Source organism: Ammospiza caudacuta, chromosome 14, assembly GCF_027887145.1.
Source record: "Ammospiza caudacuta isolate bAmmCau1 chromosome 14, bAmmCau1.pri, whole genome shotgun sequence".
NCBI classification, from domain to species: Eukaryota; Metazoa; Chordata; class Aves; order Passeriformes; family Passerellidae; genus Ammospiza; species Ammospiza caudacuta.
In genome coordinates, this window is record NC_080606.1 from 19,317,112 (window position 1) to 19,336,563 (window position 19,452).

Consider the following 19,452-nt stretch of genomic DNA (forward strand, 5'->3'; position numbering starts at 1 on the left):
ATTACAGGTGGGTGATGTAAGACCGAGCACCAGTGGTGCTGCACCTCCATGAGCCCCCAGGGCTGATGAGCATCCCCAATCCAGTACCCAAACTGAGCTGACCCCAAAAATGGGTGCTGGGGTGGGGGGTGTCACACTGCTGGTTTGGGGCCAGGGTTCCTGGGTCCCATCAGCACCCACTGCCACTGCTGTGCCAGCCACGCTTCGCCTGCTGCCTGCCCTGCACTTCAGGGCCCTGAGCCTCTGGGGTGTCCAGCGCTCCAGCTGGGAACAGCAGCCTGTGCTGGGCCCCTGAGCCTGGAGGAACAGGTCAGACAGGCTTGCTCCTTGCTGGCACGCTGTTCTCTGCTGGCCTGCAGCCACGGCCACGCTGACGGAACACAGGATGAGCCAGCCCCATCCCACCGTGCTCCTGAACCTCCACAGAGGGGCTCCCCCATGCCCACTTCCCGCTGGCACAGCCCCATTCCGGTGCCTGTAAAGGAGTTTTACGTGGACAGCGGGTGTGTGCAGCCGTGCCAGCCCCTGGGACCGTCCCCACCCTCCGTGTGAGTCACTGCCAGCACCCAGACTCGCAGTCACAGCAAAGTTTCTTTACTGCTTACAATAGTCCCAGTGGCACCCGTGGCCCAGGTCACCGTATGCACCGTCGCAGCACTGGGGGTGTCGGGGCACCCCAGGGGCTCTGCACCATGTGGCAGCCAGCTGGCAGGGGCACCTGCTTGGGGCACCCCATAAGCCGTAGAATTGTAGAATTGTAGAACAGTTTGGGTTGGAAGGGACCTCTAAAGGCCATCTAGTTACACTCCAGAGGTGGGCAGGGACATCTTCAACTAGGCCAGGCTGCTCAAAGCCCACCCAACCTGGCCTTGAACGTTTTCAGGGACGGCATATCCACCATCTCTCTGGGAAACATGTGCCAGTCCCTCACGACTCTCCTTGCCAAAAACTTCCTTATGTCCAATCCAAATCAGCCCTCCTTCATGTTCATGAGTGGTCCTGAGCGGGCAAGCACACTCCTGTCCCCCTGCCCCGAGGGATGCACTGGGACCTGCTGCCACCACCGCAGCCCCAGGCAGCACTCAGCCTGTGCCACGGGCATCCTCTGTGCTGCCCATGCCCATGCCCATGCCCATGCCCAGCAGGAGGAGCCGGGAGCTCACACAATGCTGTGCCTCACGCCAGGCTCTGAAGGTGCCTCGAGGAACAGCGGGGTCCCCGCGGGGCGCCGGCGGCAGCACACACAGTGCAGGAAATCGGCCACGTTGTGCCTGAAGAGCTGGCGGCAGGGGTGCAGGTACTGGAAGAAGAGCAGCATGAAGTAGATGCCCAGGCAGTAGCCCAGCAGCAGCTGCAGCACCAGCAGCGCCGTGCAGACGTTCTCGTAGACGTCAGTCTTGAAGAAGTACCAGAGGATGACCAGGGCCGTGTTCTCGGCCAGCCGGGCCACGTAGTACACGGCCAGGCGGCCCCAGTTCTGCGACTTGTCGATGAGGTCCCGGTCGGCCAGCTTGAGCTGCACGGCCGACCAGCAGAACATGTTGATGCTGGAGTAGAGCAGCGTGAAGGCGCACAGCACCACCACCGTGCCCAGGCGGCTGAAGTTCTTCTCGATGTTGTCGGGCAGGCGGCTGCCGCTGCGCCAGAACTGCACCCAGGGCAAGAAGAAGACCACCAGGAGGTTGGCCAGGGCGATGGGGATGATCCAGTGCTTGAAGACGGTGCTGAAGAGCACGAGGACGGCGATGCGCGTGGAGATCTCCAGGCTGCGCCACAGCACGATGCACAGGAAGGCCAGCGGGCGCAGCTGCACCTTGTAGTCGTCGTACTTGACCTGGATGGCCAGGATGTTGCATACCAGGGCCCCGTAGGTGACCGACACCAGGCAGATGGCCATGAGCACGGCTGCGGAGGGACAGAGCGGGCAGTGAGGCAGTGCAGGGACCCGGCTGCGTCCTGCCTCTCCTCTGCCCGGGTGCAGAGTGTGGGAAACCTGGGGTGCCAGTCCTGGTGAGAAGTACAGGGTGCCCAACACCTGGGCTCACAGCAGAAGGCTCAGCGTGAGCACTGCCAGAACAGCTCAGGGATGGTGCTGACAGCCCCCATGATGAGGTGGCTGCTGGCAGCAGGAGGCTCAGAGCCCAAAGGTTCTCCCTGCACCAATAAAACACAAACCTTGGCCAAACCAGAGCCATTTCTGTGCTTGGAGCATGCCCCAGCCCCCTGCCCTGTGAAGGAACTGCTGCTCAAGGGTGAGCAGGGCACAGTCAGTGCTGCAGGGCCCCTCTGCCTTCACCCCAGCCAAGAGCTGCAGCACTGTAGCCCCAGAGGCGCCCCAAGAGCCAGCCCCATCCCAGGGCTGCAGAGCCAAGGTCATTTGTAGGGAATGCCAGCAGCTGCTCACATTCAGCACTGCCAGGAGTACCACGGAGAGGAATAGAAGAGCAGCTGGTCCCATCCAGGGTGGCTGCCAGCTGCAGGGCTGAGCTGGCACTCCAGCTGCGAGGGAATCACCCAGAACACATCACTTGGTATTTACCTCCTGCAGCTACTGCTAGAGCAGCACTGGCACTCATTCTTCCTGTGCATCTGCAACTCCCCAAATGCCTCTGCAGAGGGCTGTGGCAAATCAGGGGGTTTCTACGGGGCATCTCCTGTGCTTCCCTTTTCATGCACCTGCTGTGGGCACAAGTGACAAGGTCTGGGCTCCCAGCACTGCTGGGTGAGGGCAGCTCTTCAGCCAGCACTGTAATGGTGCAGGAGCACACCTGTGTGCCCAGCTCGGTGCCAAAATGGGAGTTAAAAGTTTGCTCTGGCATATCCACCCCCAAGCACATAAACATCCTGGGAGCAGGCGAGGGAGCCTCGGAGTGGGAGTGCTGGGCTGGGAGCTCTGGCTGCTGGAAAATGTGCAGAAATAGATGCAGTGGGGGGACTTGAGGGAAGCCAGAGCCTGCAGCTAGATGGAGAAAAATGAATGGAGACTGGAGCAGGCTAGGACAGGGACCTGACCCTCTTATGAGACTGGCACTGGCTGGATGGCTTGGCTCTGGAGGGCAGATATGAGCACGGGGCTGGGAGCAGAGCCTGGCACCTCAGCCAGGCCTACTCTCTCCCAGTTTGCGTCACTGCAAGCAGGAAACCAGAGAGCTGATGAGTGCCCAACATTTGTGGGTCGTGCTGCACATTTCAGGGAGCCCAGTGGAAGCTGTGCCCAGGAGGGACTTTTTGGATGGCCTGGATGTCCCATCAGCACAAGCAGCCGAGGAGCTGCCCCAGGGGGTTCCTCCCTGGCGGGGAGCCCTTACCTCGGGCGGCAGGGACGTACTTCTCGAGCACGCTGATGTAGAGCTGCAGGGTGAGCTGCGGCGTGGAGCCCAGGAAGGCCTGGATGACGGCCATGCGCTTGAAGGCGTTGCGGTGCGTGGCCAGGCGCCGCTCCGAGTGCCCCACCTCCTGCTCCAGCTCCAGCTCGTAGCCCTGCCGCAGGCGCCGCTTGCGGGTGATGGTCACGTAGGGCTCCTCCTCCCTGCCCGACCAGCAGTACACCACCAGGGCCTCCACGCACCTGTGGGACACGGCAGTTGTCACCTGCCGGCCCTCCTGCCGTCCTGCTCCAGCACCTCCAGCCCCACCCTGCCCGTGCTGCCCAGACCCCACTCCTGAGTGCTGCCCGACTGCCCTGGGCACCTGCCCGAAGCGCTGTGGGCACACCAGGACCGTGGGCATGGCCGTGGCTGCTCCTCTGCTCCAGCACTCATGGTGATCTTGGGTACCAGGGGGCAACAACTGCTCCAGAGAGCTGCTGGAAGAGGTGCAGCATCCCGGGTACAAAGCAGCGACCCTGCTGGGAGCTGCAGCTACAGGAAGGTGTTGATCACCCTTGGGTTCTGTTTTCCCAACCGGCAGAAACCTCTTCCTCTAAGCAGAGGCAACAGAAACTCTGAACTATCCGAGCAGACTATCAGAGATCTCTTTGATCTCTCGTTTTGAGCAGAAGAAGGCTTCCACACTTCCTGCCTGCTGGGGACAGCAGGAAGGATGGCGCAGGGTGAAGCCGTGTGTGGTGTGGGCAGATAAGGGAGAGTTTCCTCAGCCCCTTCTCTGCAGGCCCCACTGTGGCAGGGCTGGGGCTCTCTGCCCTGCCTGCAGGGACAGGGACCTCAGCCCCTGCACAGGGCCATGGAGGGTGTGCATGGCCACAGGGGATCAGCTGGGCTCTGCCTGGGCACCAGCTGGCTCTGGGACCAACAGGACACCATTGTTTATGGTGCTTATCAGGACAGCACAAATTGCTGTGGATCAAACCCAAAAGGAGGGAGGGTTTAGGATAAATTCTATTGACAGATCGAACCAGCACTAATGGCTCATTGCAAACTCTAACGGGAAAACAGCTTCATCCCAAAGGCCCAGCCTGAAGGGCAGTCCCAGCTGGCTCCCAGTGCCCCGCCAGACCTTCTCAGCAGGCTGGGCTGCACCTCCAGCCCGAGCAGCGTGCCCCGGGCAGCCCCGGCTGGCTCCTACAGCAGCTGGGCAGCACCACCAGCTCAGCCAGCCCCGCTGGTGCGCTGAGAGTCCCAGCGCTGCTGTGGGCAGCACAGGCCGGCAGCACAGGCTGGCAGCACCGGGCAAGGAGGCTCTGGAGTTAAGCCGTGGTGACAGGGACACATCTGGTGCACTGCTTGTTTCCGGTGGCAGAGGAAGCGCGGAGCAGCCACTGTGCTTTGGGAGCCTGTGGTACAGCGAGCCCAAAGCGTAGCTGCTGGGCTGCCCTTGGGAAGGAGCCTTGGAGATGGTGGCTGTGCCCGGCTTCCTGTGTGCCATGGCTGTGCCATGCCTCCTGTGTGCCCTGGCTGTGCCATTCCTCCTGTGTGCCATGGCTGTGCCATGCTTCCTGTGTGCCCTGGCTGTGCCATGCCTCCTGTGTGCCCTGGCTGTGCCATTCCTCCTGTGTGCCCTGGCTCTGCCATGCTTCCTGTGTGCCATGGCGGTGCCATGCCTCCTGTGTGCCATGGCTGTGCCATTCCTCCTGTGTGCCCTGGCTCTGCCATGCTTCCTGTGTGCCCTGGCTGTGCCATTCCTCCTGTGTGCCATGGCTGTGCCATTCCTCCTGTGTGCCCTGGCTCTGCCATGCCTCCTGTGTGCCCTGGCTGTGCCATTCCTCCTGTGTGCCCTGGCTCTGCCATGCTTCCTGTGTGCCATGGCTGTGCCATGCCTCCTGTGTGCCATGGCTGTGCCATTCCTCCTGTGTGCCCTGGCTCTGCCATGCTTCCTGTGTGCCATGGCTGTGCCATTCCTCCTGTGTGCCATGGCTGTGCCATTCCTCCTGTGTGCCATGGCTGTGCCATGCTTCCTGTGTGCCCTGGCTGTGCCATTCCTCCTGTGTGCCCTGGCTCTGCCATGCTTCCTGTGTGCCATGGCTGTGCCATTCCTCCTGTGTGCCATGGCTGTGCCCTGCCTCCTGTGTGCCCTGGCTCTGCCATGCTTCCTGTGTGCCATGGCTGTGCCCTGCCTCCCGCATGCCATGGCTGTGCCATGCCTCCTGCAGTGCCTCCTCATGGAGCAGGCTGCCCGGTGATGACAGCCCGGGAGGCACGGCAGCATTCCCAAGGAATGAGGGATCAGTTTGTGCAACACCCATCCACCCCCTCACTGTCCTCCTCCCGGCACAGCCCGGTGCCCCGCGGCTCCCATGCCAGCCCCACTCCTGCACCCAGCTGCCCTCCATGTCCCATAACCCCGCCGAGTCCCGCTCCTGGCCCTATGCAGGACACCCCCGAATCCCACTATGTGCCCAAGACCGTTGTGCAAAGGTTTGTTGAGCTCAGACAGGCCAGGTGCTGTGACCACCTCCCCGGGGAGCCTGTTTGAGATCCGCACCGCCCTCTCTCTGCGTGTAAAACCTTTTCCTGATATCTAAAGTAAACTTCCCCTAACTCAGCCCCATACCATGTCAGTATTCACCCCGGAGCACCCACCGGGGATTTCCAGCACAAGCACAGCCAAATGATGGCAAAACCGAGAGGCTGAGTGAATGGCTGGCTGCCGCCGGGACCCGAGCAGAGCTTTCCCAGCAGCTGGGACGCAAGAGAGGCAGAGCCGTGTCCTGCCCGGAGCGCGCTCCAGCAGCACCGGCGGGCAAGGGGTCCCCGCGGGCCGGGAGCAGCAGGGCCGGGGCGGAGGGACGGGGAGGCGGCAGGAGCAGCTCCGGGCAGGGGACCCGGGGTGCCCGTCCTGCCCGGCACCGCTCCCTGCTCGCACCCGCTGCCCGCGCCCCTGCCGGGCCCCGCGCGTAGGTGCCGGGGGTACCGGGGGTACCGGGGGTGCCGGGGGTACCGGGGGTACCGGGAGTGCCCGGGGGTATCGGGGGTACCGGGGGTGCCGGGGGTACCGGGGGTACCGGGGGTGCCGGGGGTACCGGGAGTGCCCGGGGGTACCGGGAGTGCCCGGGGGTATCGGGGGTACCGGGGGTGCCGGGGGTACCGGGGGTACCGGGGGTACCGGGAGTGCCCGGGGGTATCGGGGGTACCGGGGGTGCCGGGGGTACCGGGGGTACCGGGGGTGCCGGGGGTACCGGGGGTGCCCGGGGTCCCCGCCGCGCTCACCTGATGATGGGCCCGAGCTGCAGCAGGTGCATGAGCAGGACGAGCGGGCGGTCGCGGCTGAGGTCGCGGTGCACGAAGATGAGGGTGAGCTGCACCAGGACGGAGGGGCAGAGCACGAAGAAGACGGTGAGCGCCAGCCAGAAGCGGTCGTCGGAGTGGCCGTAGGAGAGGCAGAGCACGGCGGCCGCCGCCCCCTCGCCGCAGAACAGCGCCGTCGAGAAGACGATGCCGAGCGGCAGCTTGGCCCGCGACGGGGCGGCGGCGGGCGGGCAGCCCCCGCTCGGAGCGTCCATGGCGGCCCCGGCCCGGCCCGGCCCGGCCCGGCCGCTCAGCCCCGCCGCGCCGCCATCCCGGGCTGCAGCGAGAGACAGAGCCGCGCTGCGGGGCGGGACGGCCGGGGCGGGGCTCCCCCGCCGCACCGCGCCGGGCCCCGACGGCCGGCCCCGCTCCGGCCCCGCTCCGGCCCCGCCGAGCCCGCGGCACCGGCACCGGCACCGAGCCGGGACCGCCCCGAGTCCCGCGGCACCGGCACCGAGCCGGGACCGCCCCGAGCCCCGCGGCACCGGCACCGCTCCGGCCGAGCATCCCCACCGGGTCCGTATCCTCCAGCCAGAGCCCCCCGGCTCCCGGTGCCGCAGCCCTGCCCTGGCCGGCACCCTCCTGCTCCGGGACCCCCTCGCTGCTGTGCCCTGTCCCCACCAGGTGTGGCGGTCCCTGCCCCAGGACAGCCCCTCCTGCCCCTCTGCCCCTGCACCCCTGTCTCGGACCGGCACCTTCTGCCGAGGGCTCCCCATCTCTGCAGGGAGGAGCCCCATGGCCAGGACCCACAGCCCAGAGCCCCCCAGAACCCGCCTCGGGACTCCCCCTCCCCAGATACAGCAGGACAATCCCCGTGCTACCCCTCGAGTGTGCCCTTGAGACTTTGGAGCCCTCCCCAGGACCCTCCTGCCAAGTCCAAGCCCTATCAGTTCCTGGCAGTTGCCAACACAACAAACCAAGGTGCAGCAGCACATGGAGGGTCCCTCCGGGGCAGAATTGTCAGGTAGCCCCAGGGACACTGGGGTCCCAGTGCAGGGCAGGAAGGGTGCCAGTCTGGATGCCAGCCTTGCCTGAATCACACAGCTGCCAGAGAGCAGCACCTCAAATCTGGGGCCTGACCCCAGCTCCAGAGCCAGAAATGGCACCACATGGCCCAGAAATGGCACCACGTGGCCCTGCTCTCGATGGGCAGCGTGTGGAGGGAGGGCGTTGTCAGGGCAGGAGCATTCTGGTATCTCAGAAGATAAGCTGTGTCAGGGACACGCTCCAGGTGTGAGTGCCTGCTGTGTGTGTGGAGATTTGGGAAGGTTGTTACACAGGAGATGTCTCCTGTATCTTGGATGTTCCTCCTGCCTCCAGCTGTGACCTTGTGCTACAGCTGAGCGAGAGTGCTTTTCCCATCACCTTCAAGGACCCACCCTGGAGATAACGGGATGTGTGCACTCACTGACAGAGCCAAACCTCCCAGCACTCAGCCCCCTCGCTGAGTCTGTCCCCCCTTGTCCCCCTGCCCGTGGTGGGAGCACAAGGCTGGCTGGGCTGTGCCCACTCCATGCCCATGGGGTCCCTGCTGTGCCCGGCTCACGCTGCCCCCAGCTCCAGCCCTGCCCACCTTTCCCCAGGAGGGCTGGGGTGGGCACAGGAGGAGGCACACACGCTGAGCACCCAATGCCTGGCAGAGCTCTCAGCCAGCCTGGGCACCCACTGCCTGGCTGAGCCCTCAGCCAGCCTGGGCACGCACTGAGCACAAAACCTCCCAAACCACACACACCAGAGTTTCCCCATTTCACCGGGCTGGAAGCATTTCCAGGGCTGTCAGGCTTATCAGCAGGAAAGCTGAGAATAAAACAGCCTGAGACTCTGGAGGCCATACCTCCCCCAGCAGCAGCTCCCACACAGAAGCCATCCCTGTCCCTGCAGCTGCTCAGAGCTGTTCCTTCCAAGCTGAACAGCTGCTTTGGGAAACCACAACCGCCATGAGCTCATGGGGACTGGCCTGACTGGCGGGGCTGGGAGATCTGTGTGTGACCACTCCGCTCTGGTATGACAGTCACATATTTTCAGGCTGTTTTTGGAAAACAGCCTCTCAATAAAAACCTCTGGCAGGGCACAGGGTGAAGGCAGCAGTGTCCAGGCTGAGTGGAGACGGTGGCCAGCCGGGGTGGGAGCAGAGCAGGGGAGCAGCTGTGCCTGGCTGGGTGCTCAGCCAGCGACAACACATCCTGTGGCACTGCCAGCTGCACCCACGGCCCCGCGTGAGCAACAGGCAGCGTGCCGTTTGTACCATTTATGCAACTTCCACTTAGCCAAATTAAAAGCATTCCCCAGGAGTCTGGCAGGTCACCAAGCCCTCGGCTGAGCAATGCCTGGGCTTCGACTCATCATAGTTTTAATTTCAGCTTCCCCTGCTTCGTGACGAAATCCTTAAGAGCGGCTGCTTAACAAGCAAGAATTCCAGTCCTGTATCCGTAAGCCCCAGCAGCCACCAGGAGGAATGGAGAGACAAAGCCTCACAGCGTTTTCCACACCAGTTATTATCCCATTTTGTGTCCCAAGCAGGGAGCAGCAGGAGCTGTTCCTGCTGTGAGTCACCTCCAGAGCCTGACCCCACCTGTCCTCCGTGCTGTAAACAGCAGACAGGCCATAAAAGTGATGTGGGTCACAGATAGCATCAGCCAGAGCTCCTGTCCCACTGCCACTCCCTGTTCCTGCCAACCCCACAGCCACACTCTGCCTGCCAGCCCAGCACCGCTGGGGCTGCACAGACACCCTGGGACAGACTGACGGAGGGAAACTGTCTGAGCCAGAGATGCACGGACACCATGGGACACCCCTGCCAATAGAAACTGCCTGAGCCAGGGCTGCACAGACACTCTGAGACACACTGCCACAGAAACTGCCTGAGCCAGGGCTGCACAGACACAAAATCACAGAACCATGGAATCACAGAATCACAAAATCACACAATCACAGAATCACACAATCACAGAATCACGGAATCGCGGAATCTCCTGAGCTGGAAGGGACCCAGAAGGATCATTGGGGATGCCCAAGGCACCAACCTGAGTCTCACTACCACGTGCAAATGTCAATTTTCTTGTCTCCACAAGGGCCTGCCCTGCCCTGGACAGTATCCCAGCTTCATTAATTTCTTAATCCCAGCCTCCATAAATTTTTTTTATTAATCCCAGTGTTCACAGAGCCCACCTTGCACCAAGGGCAGTGCTGGTGGTGCCTGCCCACTGTGTGAAACGCCAGGCTTTGCTGTGCAGCTCTCCCAGCCCCTTGGATGTGCCAGGGCACTCGTGTGTGGGAGCCTGGGCTGTACGTGGGGTGGGAGCAGCTTCCTCAGCGGCTCTCAGTCCCAAAATAACCCTGTCTGCTTTGCACACGCCTGCCTGGCGGCTCCGCTCCTGTAAAAGGAGAAGAGAAAATTGTTTGGAAAAGGCAGGGAGCTCCGAGCCAGGCTCTTAAAGGGCCCAGGTGGGGAGAGCTGCCAGCGTGCTCCCCCAGCTCTGCTCTCCAGGGCCCAGAGCAGGCACCACTCCCAGGGCGCTCGTTGGAACACGCCCGGCGCGCTGCTGCCTTCCCAAATATAGCCCTGCACACGGAGTGGAGGCAGCAGCAGGCCGTGGGGCTGGCCGGGCTGCCTCGGAGCTGGAGCTGCTCAGGAGCTCAGCCTGGGCTGGGCTGGGATGCCACAAACCCAGCCGGGGCCAGGCAGTGACAGTGGGGATGTGGCTCAGCCCCATGGGCTGGGCGAAGGGGCAAGCACACAGTGTTCCCCAGCCCGATGGGGGTGTGAGAAGGGGACACAGTTCTGTCCCTCAGTGCAGCCACACTCCCTACCAGCAGGGCTGGGAGCTTCCCAGCAGTCTGTGAGCTGGGAATTTTTGACTTAGTTTGGAAATACCTTTGCAAATGACTGGTTTCCACAGCCTAAACTGTTTGGATTTTGTGTTGCTTTCACAGCAACTCAGCTGTATTTTTCCCTGCCCCAGCAGTCTGTGGAATAGTTTCTGATTGGGGAAATATTTATTCCATTTGCTTCATCATCCAACTGCTTTCAGCACTCCAGTTCCTCATGCAGCCCCACTGTGACCCTGCTGGGAGGGACTCAGGTGTCAGTGCTGAGCATGTCACCCCTCTAAAGCTCAATTCCTCATGCAGCCCCACTCTGACTGTGCTGAGGGGGACTCAGGTGTCAGTGCTGAGCATGTCACCCCTCCAAAGCTCAATTCCTCATGCAGCCCCACTGTGACCCTGCTGGGAGGGACTCAGGTGTCAGTGCTGAGCATGTCACCCCTCCAAAGCTCAATTCCTCATGCAGCCCCACTGTGACCCTGCTGAGGGGGACTCTGGTGTCAGTGCTGCGCAACCCATCCCTCTAAAGCTCACTGCAGGCTGTGCTGAGCCCACTGGATCTGGGCACGGGCTCAGTGCTGCCAGGGGATGCTTGCAGGCACAGCACAGGCCACGCCAGCTGCCTCACATTTCAATTCTTTAACAGGAAAGCAGAGTTACCTTTGGGTGCATTTACAGATCTTTGTGATAGTTACACATTTTGGAGTCATGCCTCCTTGGCTACAATCCCAGCACAGGCAGTGGGCGATGCTGTAACACTAAACCAGGCAGGAAGGGTTAAAATTACATTTAATTAACTGATTCCCTGGTCCCTGCTGTAAGAGTATACAGCCCTGGCACAGTGCTAACCCACTGGCAGTAGGAGGAACAGTTTATAGTCTCCTCTCCCCCATGCAGGAAGGCAGCAGGAGCACCAGAATGCTCCCAACAAAGCCCGTGCAGGGGCCTGGGCAGGGCCTGTGGCCATGGCAGGGGCTCCCGGAGCTGAGGCACGGGGCAGGGAGCGAGGAGGCAGCTGGCCCTGCAGCAGGGAGCACAGAAACAGAGCCAAATCCCAGCCTCTCCCAGAGATGTGTGTGTGCTTTGGCTGGGGAGCTCCCTGCCAGCAACGGGGTGAAAGGCAAACAGCTCCTGCATGCCCCTGCCCCTGCCCCACCAGAGGGCGATGGCACCGGCTGGGGGAGCAGGGAACCCTCTGGAGGAACCATCTCCCTTACCCAAAGGAGCTCGGGGAACGGCTGCCCGCAGTGTTTGCATGGCAGTGGGGTGCAGACCATCCCCTGTCCCTGAGCCCTGCCAGCAAAGCTCCCCGGTGCCCCAGTTCCTCGGCAGGAGCTCTGGGTGTCACAGGCTGTAAATACCCCGTGTTCCCGGCCTGGCTGGGGCGTGTGCCTGTAATTAGCTGCTGGGATTTGGGAGCTGCTGTGATCCGGGGTTATCGTGAGCCACCGGCAGCGCTGCGCTGGGATTTAAAGGGACAATGTGGCTGTGTGCATGCCGGCCAGCTCGGAGCTGTCGTGTCACACATTAAACACAGAGATGAGTCTCCCCTCAAAGCCCGTGCGTGTCCTTGCCCACCACAGGTCCCTTTTTGGGCAGGGTTGATGCAGTTCCAACAAAGCAGAACAGCTATACGGAATTGATAATATTTCTGCCAGGACTTTGTGGTCTCTGCCATCACCTTGGCTCTGGTGCCAGCTCAGCTCAGGGCTCTCCAGGCTGCAGCAGCCCCTGTTGCTGTGCCCTCTGTGTTCCCTTGCAAACCCTCATTGCCCAGCTCCCAGCTCCCCAGCTGCCCCCAGCCCTGCTGCTTGCCCGGGGTGCCAGGGGGTTCCCTTTTCCCCGCGTGCCCCACGTACTCACGGGCTCTAGTGCAGCCAGGGCAGGGCAGCCCGCCAGCCCGCGGCCGTCTGCGCCTCTCTGCTGCCCGTGGTTCCTCCTCACTCCTCCCCTGCGGCTCCCAGCGGGCAGGAGCAGCCCCAGAGCACGTGCTGCCTCCTGGGCAGCGATGCCAGGCCGGGCAGCCCCGGGCACTGCCCTCCCTGGGGCTGCCGGCACCACCAGGGGCTCCAGCCCAGCCCGGGGCACGGGCTGCTCACAGCTCCGCTGGGGAACATCCTCATTCATCTGCCAGGATAGCAAATTCTGCCTGAGCTTCTCACCTGGCAACAGTCACCAAGGAAACCAGAACGGCTGTGGCTGGTCCTGCTGGCACCGCCTGGGGAGGCCCGCGGACCCTGGCAGGGCTCTGAGGGTGGCTGCACCCTGGGTGGGTGTGGGGGCACGGGGGCAGCGCCCACTCGCAACTGGGCACTGCCCCAGCAGAACTCACAGCAGAGCTCACAGCAGAACTCACAGCAGAACTCTCAGCAGAACTCTCAGCAGAACTCACAGCAGAACTCACATCAATGTGGGCTCAGCCCTCGTGCCCCTTCCCTGGAGCTGAGTGTGGCTTTCACCAGATTTGGGGCGGATTTTGAGGTTTTCCTGGCTGTTGATCCTGCATTGGGAGGCGTGACCTGGAGCTGCCTCAGGCTTCTGGGGGGTTCCCTGTCCCCAGCTCTGGTCTCACCAGGGATTTTGGACACTTGTTTTGAAAGCAGTGGCACCCCAAGTGTTCAGAGATGCCTGGAAATCCACTGGTGCCAGAGGGAGAGCAGATCCTGCTGCCCCTCAGGGCTGCCTGACACATGGCCCTTCCCTATTTATAGCACCTGTGGTCATGCTATAGCACATTCCTGTCCCTGCTGGGCTGTCCCTGCAGTGCCACCCCCACACACGGAGGCAAGAGCTGACACTTGGAGCAGATCATTACTGCTCTCATTCAGCTAATTCTGCAAAAAGCATCGCAGCCCATGCTGGGTGAGAACCTGCCCTGCCCACTGCTCCCTGCAGCCTGCTGGCACAGGCACAGACCAACTGGGAAAGGCCACCAGGATGGGCACAGGGAGGTGCTGCCACTGCCCCGCCATCACCAGCACGGGGGTGAGCAGTCACCCCAAATGTGGCACCTGGCTGTGATATCAGAACAGCAACTTCACCAACCATTAACCCTGCATGGCTGCCTGCCCGTGGCGTGGAACTGGGGCCCCTCCCTTGCCCAGGACAGGGGCCGAGCTGCCGGCAGTGCGTGGGGCTGGGGAGAAGGGCCTGGGGCTGGGGAGAGTGCAGAGCCAGGTCACAGGGGCTGAGGGAAGGGCTTGGGGCCGTGCCCATCCTGGGCTGGCACCCTGGGGCCAGGGCAGTGTCTCAGCATCTTTGGCTCGTGGTTGGTGCCCAGCTGGTTGAGGGGGTGCTGCTGGTGCTGGGTGCTCTGGCACAGCTGATGTGAGGCTGCAGGCTCCCTGTTTGCCCCTGGGCATGGCTTTTGGAGGATCTTTGTCCCCTTGACTCCACTGCCCCCTCCCAGAGCTCCTGCAGCTCACACATCTCAGTGCGACTCCTCCACACACATCAGTGGCAGCCAGCCAGGGAGGGCAGCTCTGGCTGGGAAAAGGAGCAGGAAACCTGAGAAGCAAGATAAGAGCTTCAGAGATGGACATCGAGGAGCTGGCCCCATTTTCCTCCACTCCCTGCCCCATGGTGTGAGGGTCTCCACCACTTCCCTGCTCCCAGGCAGGCTCCTGCTGGGGCTGGCTGCTGTTGGCACCCCTGGGAGCACAGGGCCTGCTGCCACTCAGTGCTTTGTAGGGCACAAAGCACACACAGTGAGCAGTGCTGTCCCCAGCCCGGCTCAGAGGGGACCCTGGTGAGCAGCAGAGCTGTGCTCACATTCCCTGTGAGGGGCTGCACACAAACATCAGAGATGCTGCTCCTCAGAGGAGCCCCTGGCTCAGCCCACGGGGCTGTCAGGCAGCGTCAGTGGGGTGGGTGGGTCACCCCAGCAGCAATGGGACACGGGGTTCACTGGGGTGGGTGGGTCAGTGCCACCCAGCGTGGCAGTGCCACCACAGCCGTGTCCCTGCGGCCACTGGCCTGGCCCGACCCACCCGGATTAAGGAGCCTGCAGGAGTAAGTAATTTAAATCCAGATTAGGTTTAAGCAGCTGCTACGCAAAGGGCATGTGAGCAGAGGCTGTGCAGTGGGGATGAGCAGGTGAGACACTGAGTGGCACCCCTGATGAGCAGGGTCTGTGCCCATGGGGCATTGCCCAGGACAGATTTTTCTCCAGGTTGGCGTGTGCACACCAGACTGGAGGCAGCAGTGCTGTGCCATGGGACAGGGCACCCAGGATGAGATGTTTCCTGGCATGAAGAGAGAGCCCAGAGCAGGATGAAGCACAGGGACACGCTGGGCTGCTCGCGTCGTGGGGGCTGCAGAGGGGCCAGCCCTCGGAGCCGGGCTGCAGACCATGTTCCACCTCTTCTCCCACTGCTGGTCGTGGCTGCAGGCCATACAGGAGCCCGTCAGGTAGGTCCCTGTGCCCGCTCCGGGGTTCCCGGGGGTGACAGTATTTACCCGTGTGTTTTGAGTGTCACCAGGGTGGTGACAGGGGAAGACAGGTGCCCAAACTGTCCCCAGAGTGCTGAGCAGGGCACACAGGTGTCCCCGCTGCCCCTGCAGCAGGTAGGGAAGCAGGCTGGGCAGGGATGCACTGCAGGGATGGTGCCAGGGGGATCCTGGCTCTGCAGAGTCAGCAGCTCCCCAGGAAAGCTGGGCAGGATGAACTGAAACACCTGCCTTGTTTGCATGTGTCAGGACACCCAGGCTAATTCCCTGGGACAGCGCTGCAAGGAGGTTTATGCTCCTCTCCCTCCAGAGGACACCTTACTTCACCTGCTGTAATTCTGGAGGTGGAGCTGTGCCACCTCTACTGCTCTGTATGTTTAGGGAAGAAAATGGTATTGCAAATAGCTGTAGTGGCTTGTCAGTGGCAGAGAAAGTGTTGCCTGTGTGCCTCTGGTGGATCACATTGCTGGAGAGTGGACAGCACTGTTCAGTAACAGGAAAAACTCTGAGTCCAGGCAGAAGCTCATAAAATCATCCTTGCAACCTTTCCCTACCTGTGTATGCTCAAAATGTACTGCAAGGGAGATGTAATTACTGACTGCATATAAGGAAGAATCGTGCTGGCCTGTGCATATAATCGCTTAACCTTTTATGCTTTGAAAACAAATCCTTGCCATAGGCAGCACCCTGCAGGCTCTGCAGCGTGGCTGTCCCACAGTGTTGGGGTGGCTCCGGGCACTTGTGCCTGTCCTCACCCTCTCCCTTGCACCAGGGATTGTCCCTGCACTTGTCCCCAGCTGAGACAGAGCCTGTGTCACCGTCCTGCCCCTCTCCTGCTGAAATGCAGTGCCATGGGCAGGGTGCCCTGCCTGGGGTTAGGGTTAGGTCACTGTCCCCAGGGAACAGAGCCTTTCCTGGGGGGCTCAGCCGCTGTTGTTGCTCCCAGGAAGGTGACACTCCTCGTCATGGGGCTGGACAATGCGGGGAAAACCTCCGTCATCGCGGACATGGAGAGAGGTGAGGAGCGGCACACAGCCAGCCCAGACGGGGCAGCAGCTCTGTGGTCCTGTGGAAGCAAAGGACCGAACTCCTGAGCTCCAGGGCTGCTCTGGGCGCAGGGCCCGGCGTGTCCCGGGCAGCGCCGGGGTGGGAGCGGGGATGTGGCGGGGCAGAGGGGCACAGGCACAGGGGCGCTTCCGGGTTCCTGTGCCAGCCCCGTGCGCTCTCCCCGCGCAGCGCTGCCCGGGGAGGCGCTGCCCGGGGCGCAGCCCGGCCAGAGCCGCCTGCGGCTGGACAGGTTCGAGGTGACGCTGCGGGACCTGCCCGGGGCTCAGCGCTCCCGCGGCGCCTGGCGCAGCCACTACAGCGAGGCGCACGGGCTGCTCTTCGTGCTGGACTCCGCTGACCTGGCGCGGATGGAGGAGGCCCGCAAGGTGCTGGGCCGCGTCCTGAGCCACCCCGATGCGTCCGGGAAGCCGCTCTTGCTGTAAGATCGGGGTGGAGGCTGTGAGCTGGGGGCGAGGGGCGGAGCGGGACCCTGAGGGTTGCGGGCTGCGGGATGTGGTGCCCCGGGGACACGAGCGCCCCAGCGGTGTCTGGGACACGGAGCATCCGTGGGGAGGAGGAGAGGCGAGGAGGGGGCTCGGTGCCAGGTGAGGCTGGGGCAGTGCTGCACCTGAGCGCAGGCAGACGGGATAGGGCACGCAGCCTCCCTGGGGTACGGGCCCGAGGCGGCGCTGACGGCCGCTCCTGCCGTGCCCCAGGCTGGCCAACAAGCAGGACGCGCCGGCCGCGCTGCTGCCCTGCGAGCTGATCGAGCGCCTGTGCCTGGAGCGCCTGGTCAACGAGCACCGCTCTCCGTGCCGCATCGTGAGTGCGGGGCTGGCCCTGCTCCCGCTCCCGCTCCCGCTGCCGCCTCTGGGCGCTCCCGTTCCCCCTGCCCGATCCCGCTCCCGCTCCCCGTTCCCGTACCCGGTCCCGTTCCCGCTCCCGTTCCCGCTCCTCGTTCCCGCTCCCGCTCCCCGCTCCCGTTCCCTCTCCCGCTCCCGTTCCCTCTCCCGCTCCCGCTCCCCGCTCCCCGCTCCCGTTCCCTCTCCCACTCCCCGCTCCCGTTCCCTCTCCCGCTCCCGCTCCCGTTCCCTCTCCCGCTCCCCACTCCCCACTCCCCGCTCCCCGCTCCCGTTCCCTCTCCCGCTCCCGTTCCCGCTCCCGCTCCCGTTCCCTCTCCCGCTCCCCACTCCCCACTCCCCGCTCCCCGCTCCCGTTCCCTCTCCCGCTCCCCGCTCCCCGCTCCCCGCTCCCGTTCCCTCTCCCGCTCCCCGCTCCCCGCTCCCGCTCCCGTTCCCTCTCCCGCTCCCGCTCCCGCTCCCCGCTCCCGCTCCCGCTCCCGCTCCCGCTCCCGTTCCCTCTCCCGCTCCCTCTCCCGCTCCCGCTCCCGCTCCCGTTCCCTCTCCCGCTCCCCGCTCCCGCTCCCGCTCCCGCTCCCGCTCCCGTTCCCTCTCCCGCTCCCTCTCCCGCTCCCCGCTCCCCGCTCCCCGCTCCCGTTCCCTCTCCCGCTCCCTCTCCCGCTCCCCGCTCCCCGCTCCCGTTCCCTCTCCCGCTCCCGCTCCCGTTCCCTCTCCCGCTCCCGCTCCCGCTCCCGTTCCCCGCTCCCAGCCCTCGTTCCCGCTCCCTCTCCCGTTCCCCCTCCGTCCCCCCGCAGCGCTCCCCGCGCCGATCCCCGCTCTCCCGTTCCCCGCAGGAGCCGTGCGTCGCCAAGCGGGTCCCGCCCGCCGGCCCGGCCCGCACCACGCTGCAGGGGCTGCGCTGGCTGCTCCGCGCCGCCGCCGCCGCCCCGGCCCCGCCGGACGCCGCCCCGGTGCCTCCCGCCGCCCCTCGGGCCGCCCGCGGCCGCCCGCCCGCCCGCAGGTGAGTGCCGGGGGATCCACGGCCCTGTCCCGGCCCCTGCTCCCCCCGCAGCGCTCGGCCTCACCCCGCTGCGCTCCCCCCGCAGGGACCGGCCGCTGCGCGGGGAGGATGCTCGGGAGAACGGGGAGCCCCGCGCGGTGCGCCCCGGCTGCCGCCTGCTGCCCCTGGTGAGTGAGGGAGGGAGGGAGCGATGGCACCGGGATGGACGGGGGCGAGAGGGGCTCTGCCCCCTCCCCTCATCCCCCTTCCCTGCCAGGAGGAGAGCGCCAAGGGCCCCAGGAGGAGGAAGAGGAAGGTGAAGGTGAAGAAGAAGGGCTTGGGGCAGGCAGGCCCAGCCGAGGAGCCGGAGGGGCCGGGAGCAGGGGCTGCCGGGGGGCTGCTGCTCCCCAACAGGGTCGGGCAGGAGGAGCCCTCAGCCGTCGGGACGGGCACCCCACACCCAGGTGAGAGGGGACTGAGGGGGCTGCCAGCCCTGCGGGACCCCAGAGCCACCCCAAGGGAGGTGGCCAGGCCTGGCAACGTCACCAAATATTGCGCACTGGTGGCCTCCACCTCCATCAGCTCTGCTTGCAGCCCAGCTGAGTGCACAGCCAGGTCAGGGATCCAGAGGGGAAGAGGAGACACCCCTGAGCACCTCCACGGGGGATGGTGCAATGCAGGACTGCACTCCTGCCACCAGCAGTGCTCTCAGCTGGTTTGGTGACAAAGGCACCCTTGCTCAGGTGTGTGGTGCCCGAAATTTTGTATTTCTCTATTCAGCACAGAGTATGAAAAAGAAAAAAAAGAAGAAAATCAAGAATAAAATCAAGTCTCGGGAACCTTCTCTGGAGCAGCAGCGTGAGGAGGTCTCAAGCACCTTTGGTTGGTATATCTCAGGACAGATTTTGCTGAAAGCACCATTTTGCTGAAAGCACTGGCCTGCTGGCAGTGGGCTGTGCAGGGACACTGACCATGGGGGGCTTGGTGTGGGGACACGGGCACAGACAAGTGCTGCTGCAGGGCTGGGAGCTGCTGTGGGGCAGATGCTGCAGGGCTGGGAGCTGCTGTGGGGCAGATGCTGCTGTGGGGCAGATGCTGCTGTGGGGCAGATGCTGCTGCAGGGCTGGGAGCTGCTGTGGGGCAGATGCTGCTGCCCCTGCTGTGGGGTGGGATGCAGGGAGGCCACCCCAGTGCCTGTGCTGGGTCTGGGCTGTCCCTGCAGCCCTCACTCAGCACAAGCTGCGTGCAGCTGGTCCAGCTCAGGGCCTTTCTGCCCCCTTGTTCCCAGACTTGTACCGCCGGGCCATGCTGGCCCTGAAGATGAGGCAGGAGCAGAGGAAGCAGCCGTCGGCCATCGCTCCCTGAGCAGGGAGGCACCGAGCACGGGCTGTGGTCCCGAGGAGCCGGGCTGCAGGGCACGGCAGAGCTGTGGGTGCTTGGCCAGGGCTGGCAGAGCTGGGAAAGGGGTCCTGGGGCACAAACTGCATCTTTGTCCCCTGCGCGGCTGAAAACCAGGGATCCACAGGGCCAGCCAAAAGTCCCTTTGTAAAACGCCTCTGGCAGCAGCCCCGAGTGAAAAGGGAACAGCCGGCCCCTTGCTGCCCCCTGT

At 63.8% G+C, this 19,452-nt stretch overlaps 2 protein-coding genes across 2 annotated transcripts; one reads left to right on the plus strand and one right to left on the minus strand.

Moving 5' to 3' along the window:
- Positions 1–543: 543 nt before the first annotated feature.
- XKRX (XK related X-linked) lies at positions 544–6,913 on the minus strand. Its single transcript, XM_058814057.1, has 3 exons — positions 6,606–6,913; positions 3,309–3,568; positions 544–1,905 (listed from the first exon to the last, which is right to left on the minus strand). The coding sequence occupies exons 1-3, from the start codon at positions 6,896–6,898 to the stop codon at positions 1,160–1,162; spliced, it is 1,299 nt and encodes a 432-aa protein (XP_058670040.1). The 5' UTR covers positions 6,899–6,913; the 3' UTR covers positions 544–1,159.
- Positions 6,914–14,859: 7,946 nt separating this feature from the next.
- Positions 14,860–19,208, plus strand: ARL13A (ADP ribosylation factor like GTPase 13A). The gene is made up of 9 exons (XM_058813995.1): positions 14,860–14,918; positions 15,904–15,974; positions 16,194–16,443; positions 16,721–16,826; positions 17,659–17,864; positions 17,950–18,031; positions 18,121–18,307; positions 18,624–18,725; positions 19,132–19,208. The coding sequence occupies exons 1-9, from the start codon at positions 14,860–14,862 to the stop codon at positions 19,206–19,208; spliced, it is 1,140 nt and encodes a 379-aa protein (XP_058669978.1).
- Positions 19,209–19,452: the final 244 nt, after the last annotated feature.

Coding starts and splice junctions, on each gene's coding strand:
- XKRX (XM_058814057.1), bottom strand. CDS start 6,898: ATGGACGCTCCGAGCGGGGGCTGCCCGCCCGCCGCCGCCCCGTCGCGG. Junction 3,569..6,605: donor CAGCTCGGGCCCATCATCAG/GTGAGCGCGGCG, acceptor CGTGTCCCACAG/GTGCGTGGAGGCCCTGGTGG. Junction 1,906..3,308: donor GTACGTCCCTGCCGCCCGAG/GTAAGGGCTCCC, acceptor GTCCCTCCGCAG/CCGTGCTCATGGCCATCTGC.
- ARL13A (XM_058813995.1), top strand. CDS start 14,860: ATGTTCCACCTCTTCTCCCACTGCTGGTCGTGGCTGCAGGCCATACAG. Junction 15,975..16,193: donor CATCGCGGACATGGAGAGAG/GTGAGGAGCGGC, acceptor CTCCCCGCGCAG/CGCTGCCCGGGGAGGCGCTG. Junction 18,726..19,131: donor GGAGGTCTCAAGCACCTTTG/GTTGGTATATCT, acceptor CCTTGTTCCCAG/ACTTGTACCGCCGGGCCATG.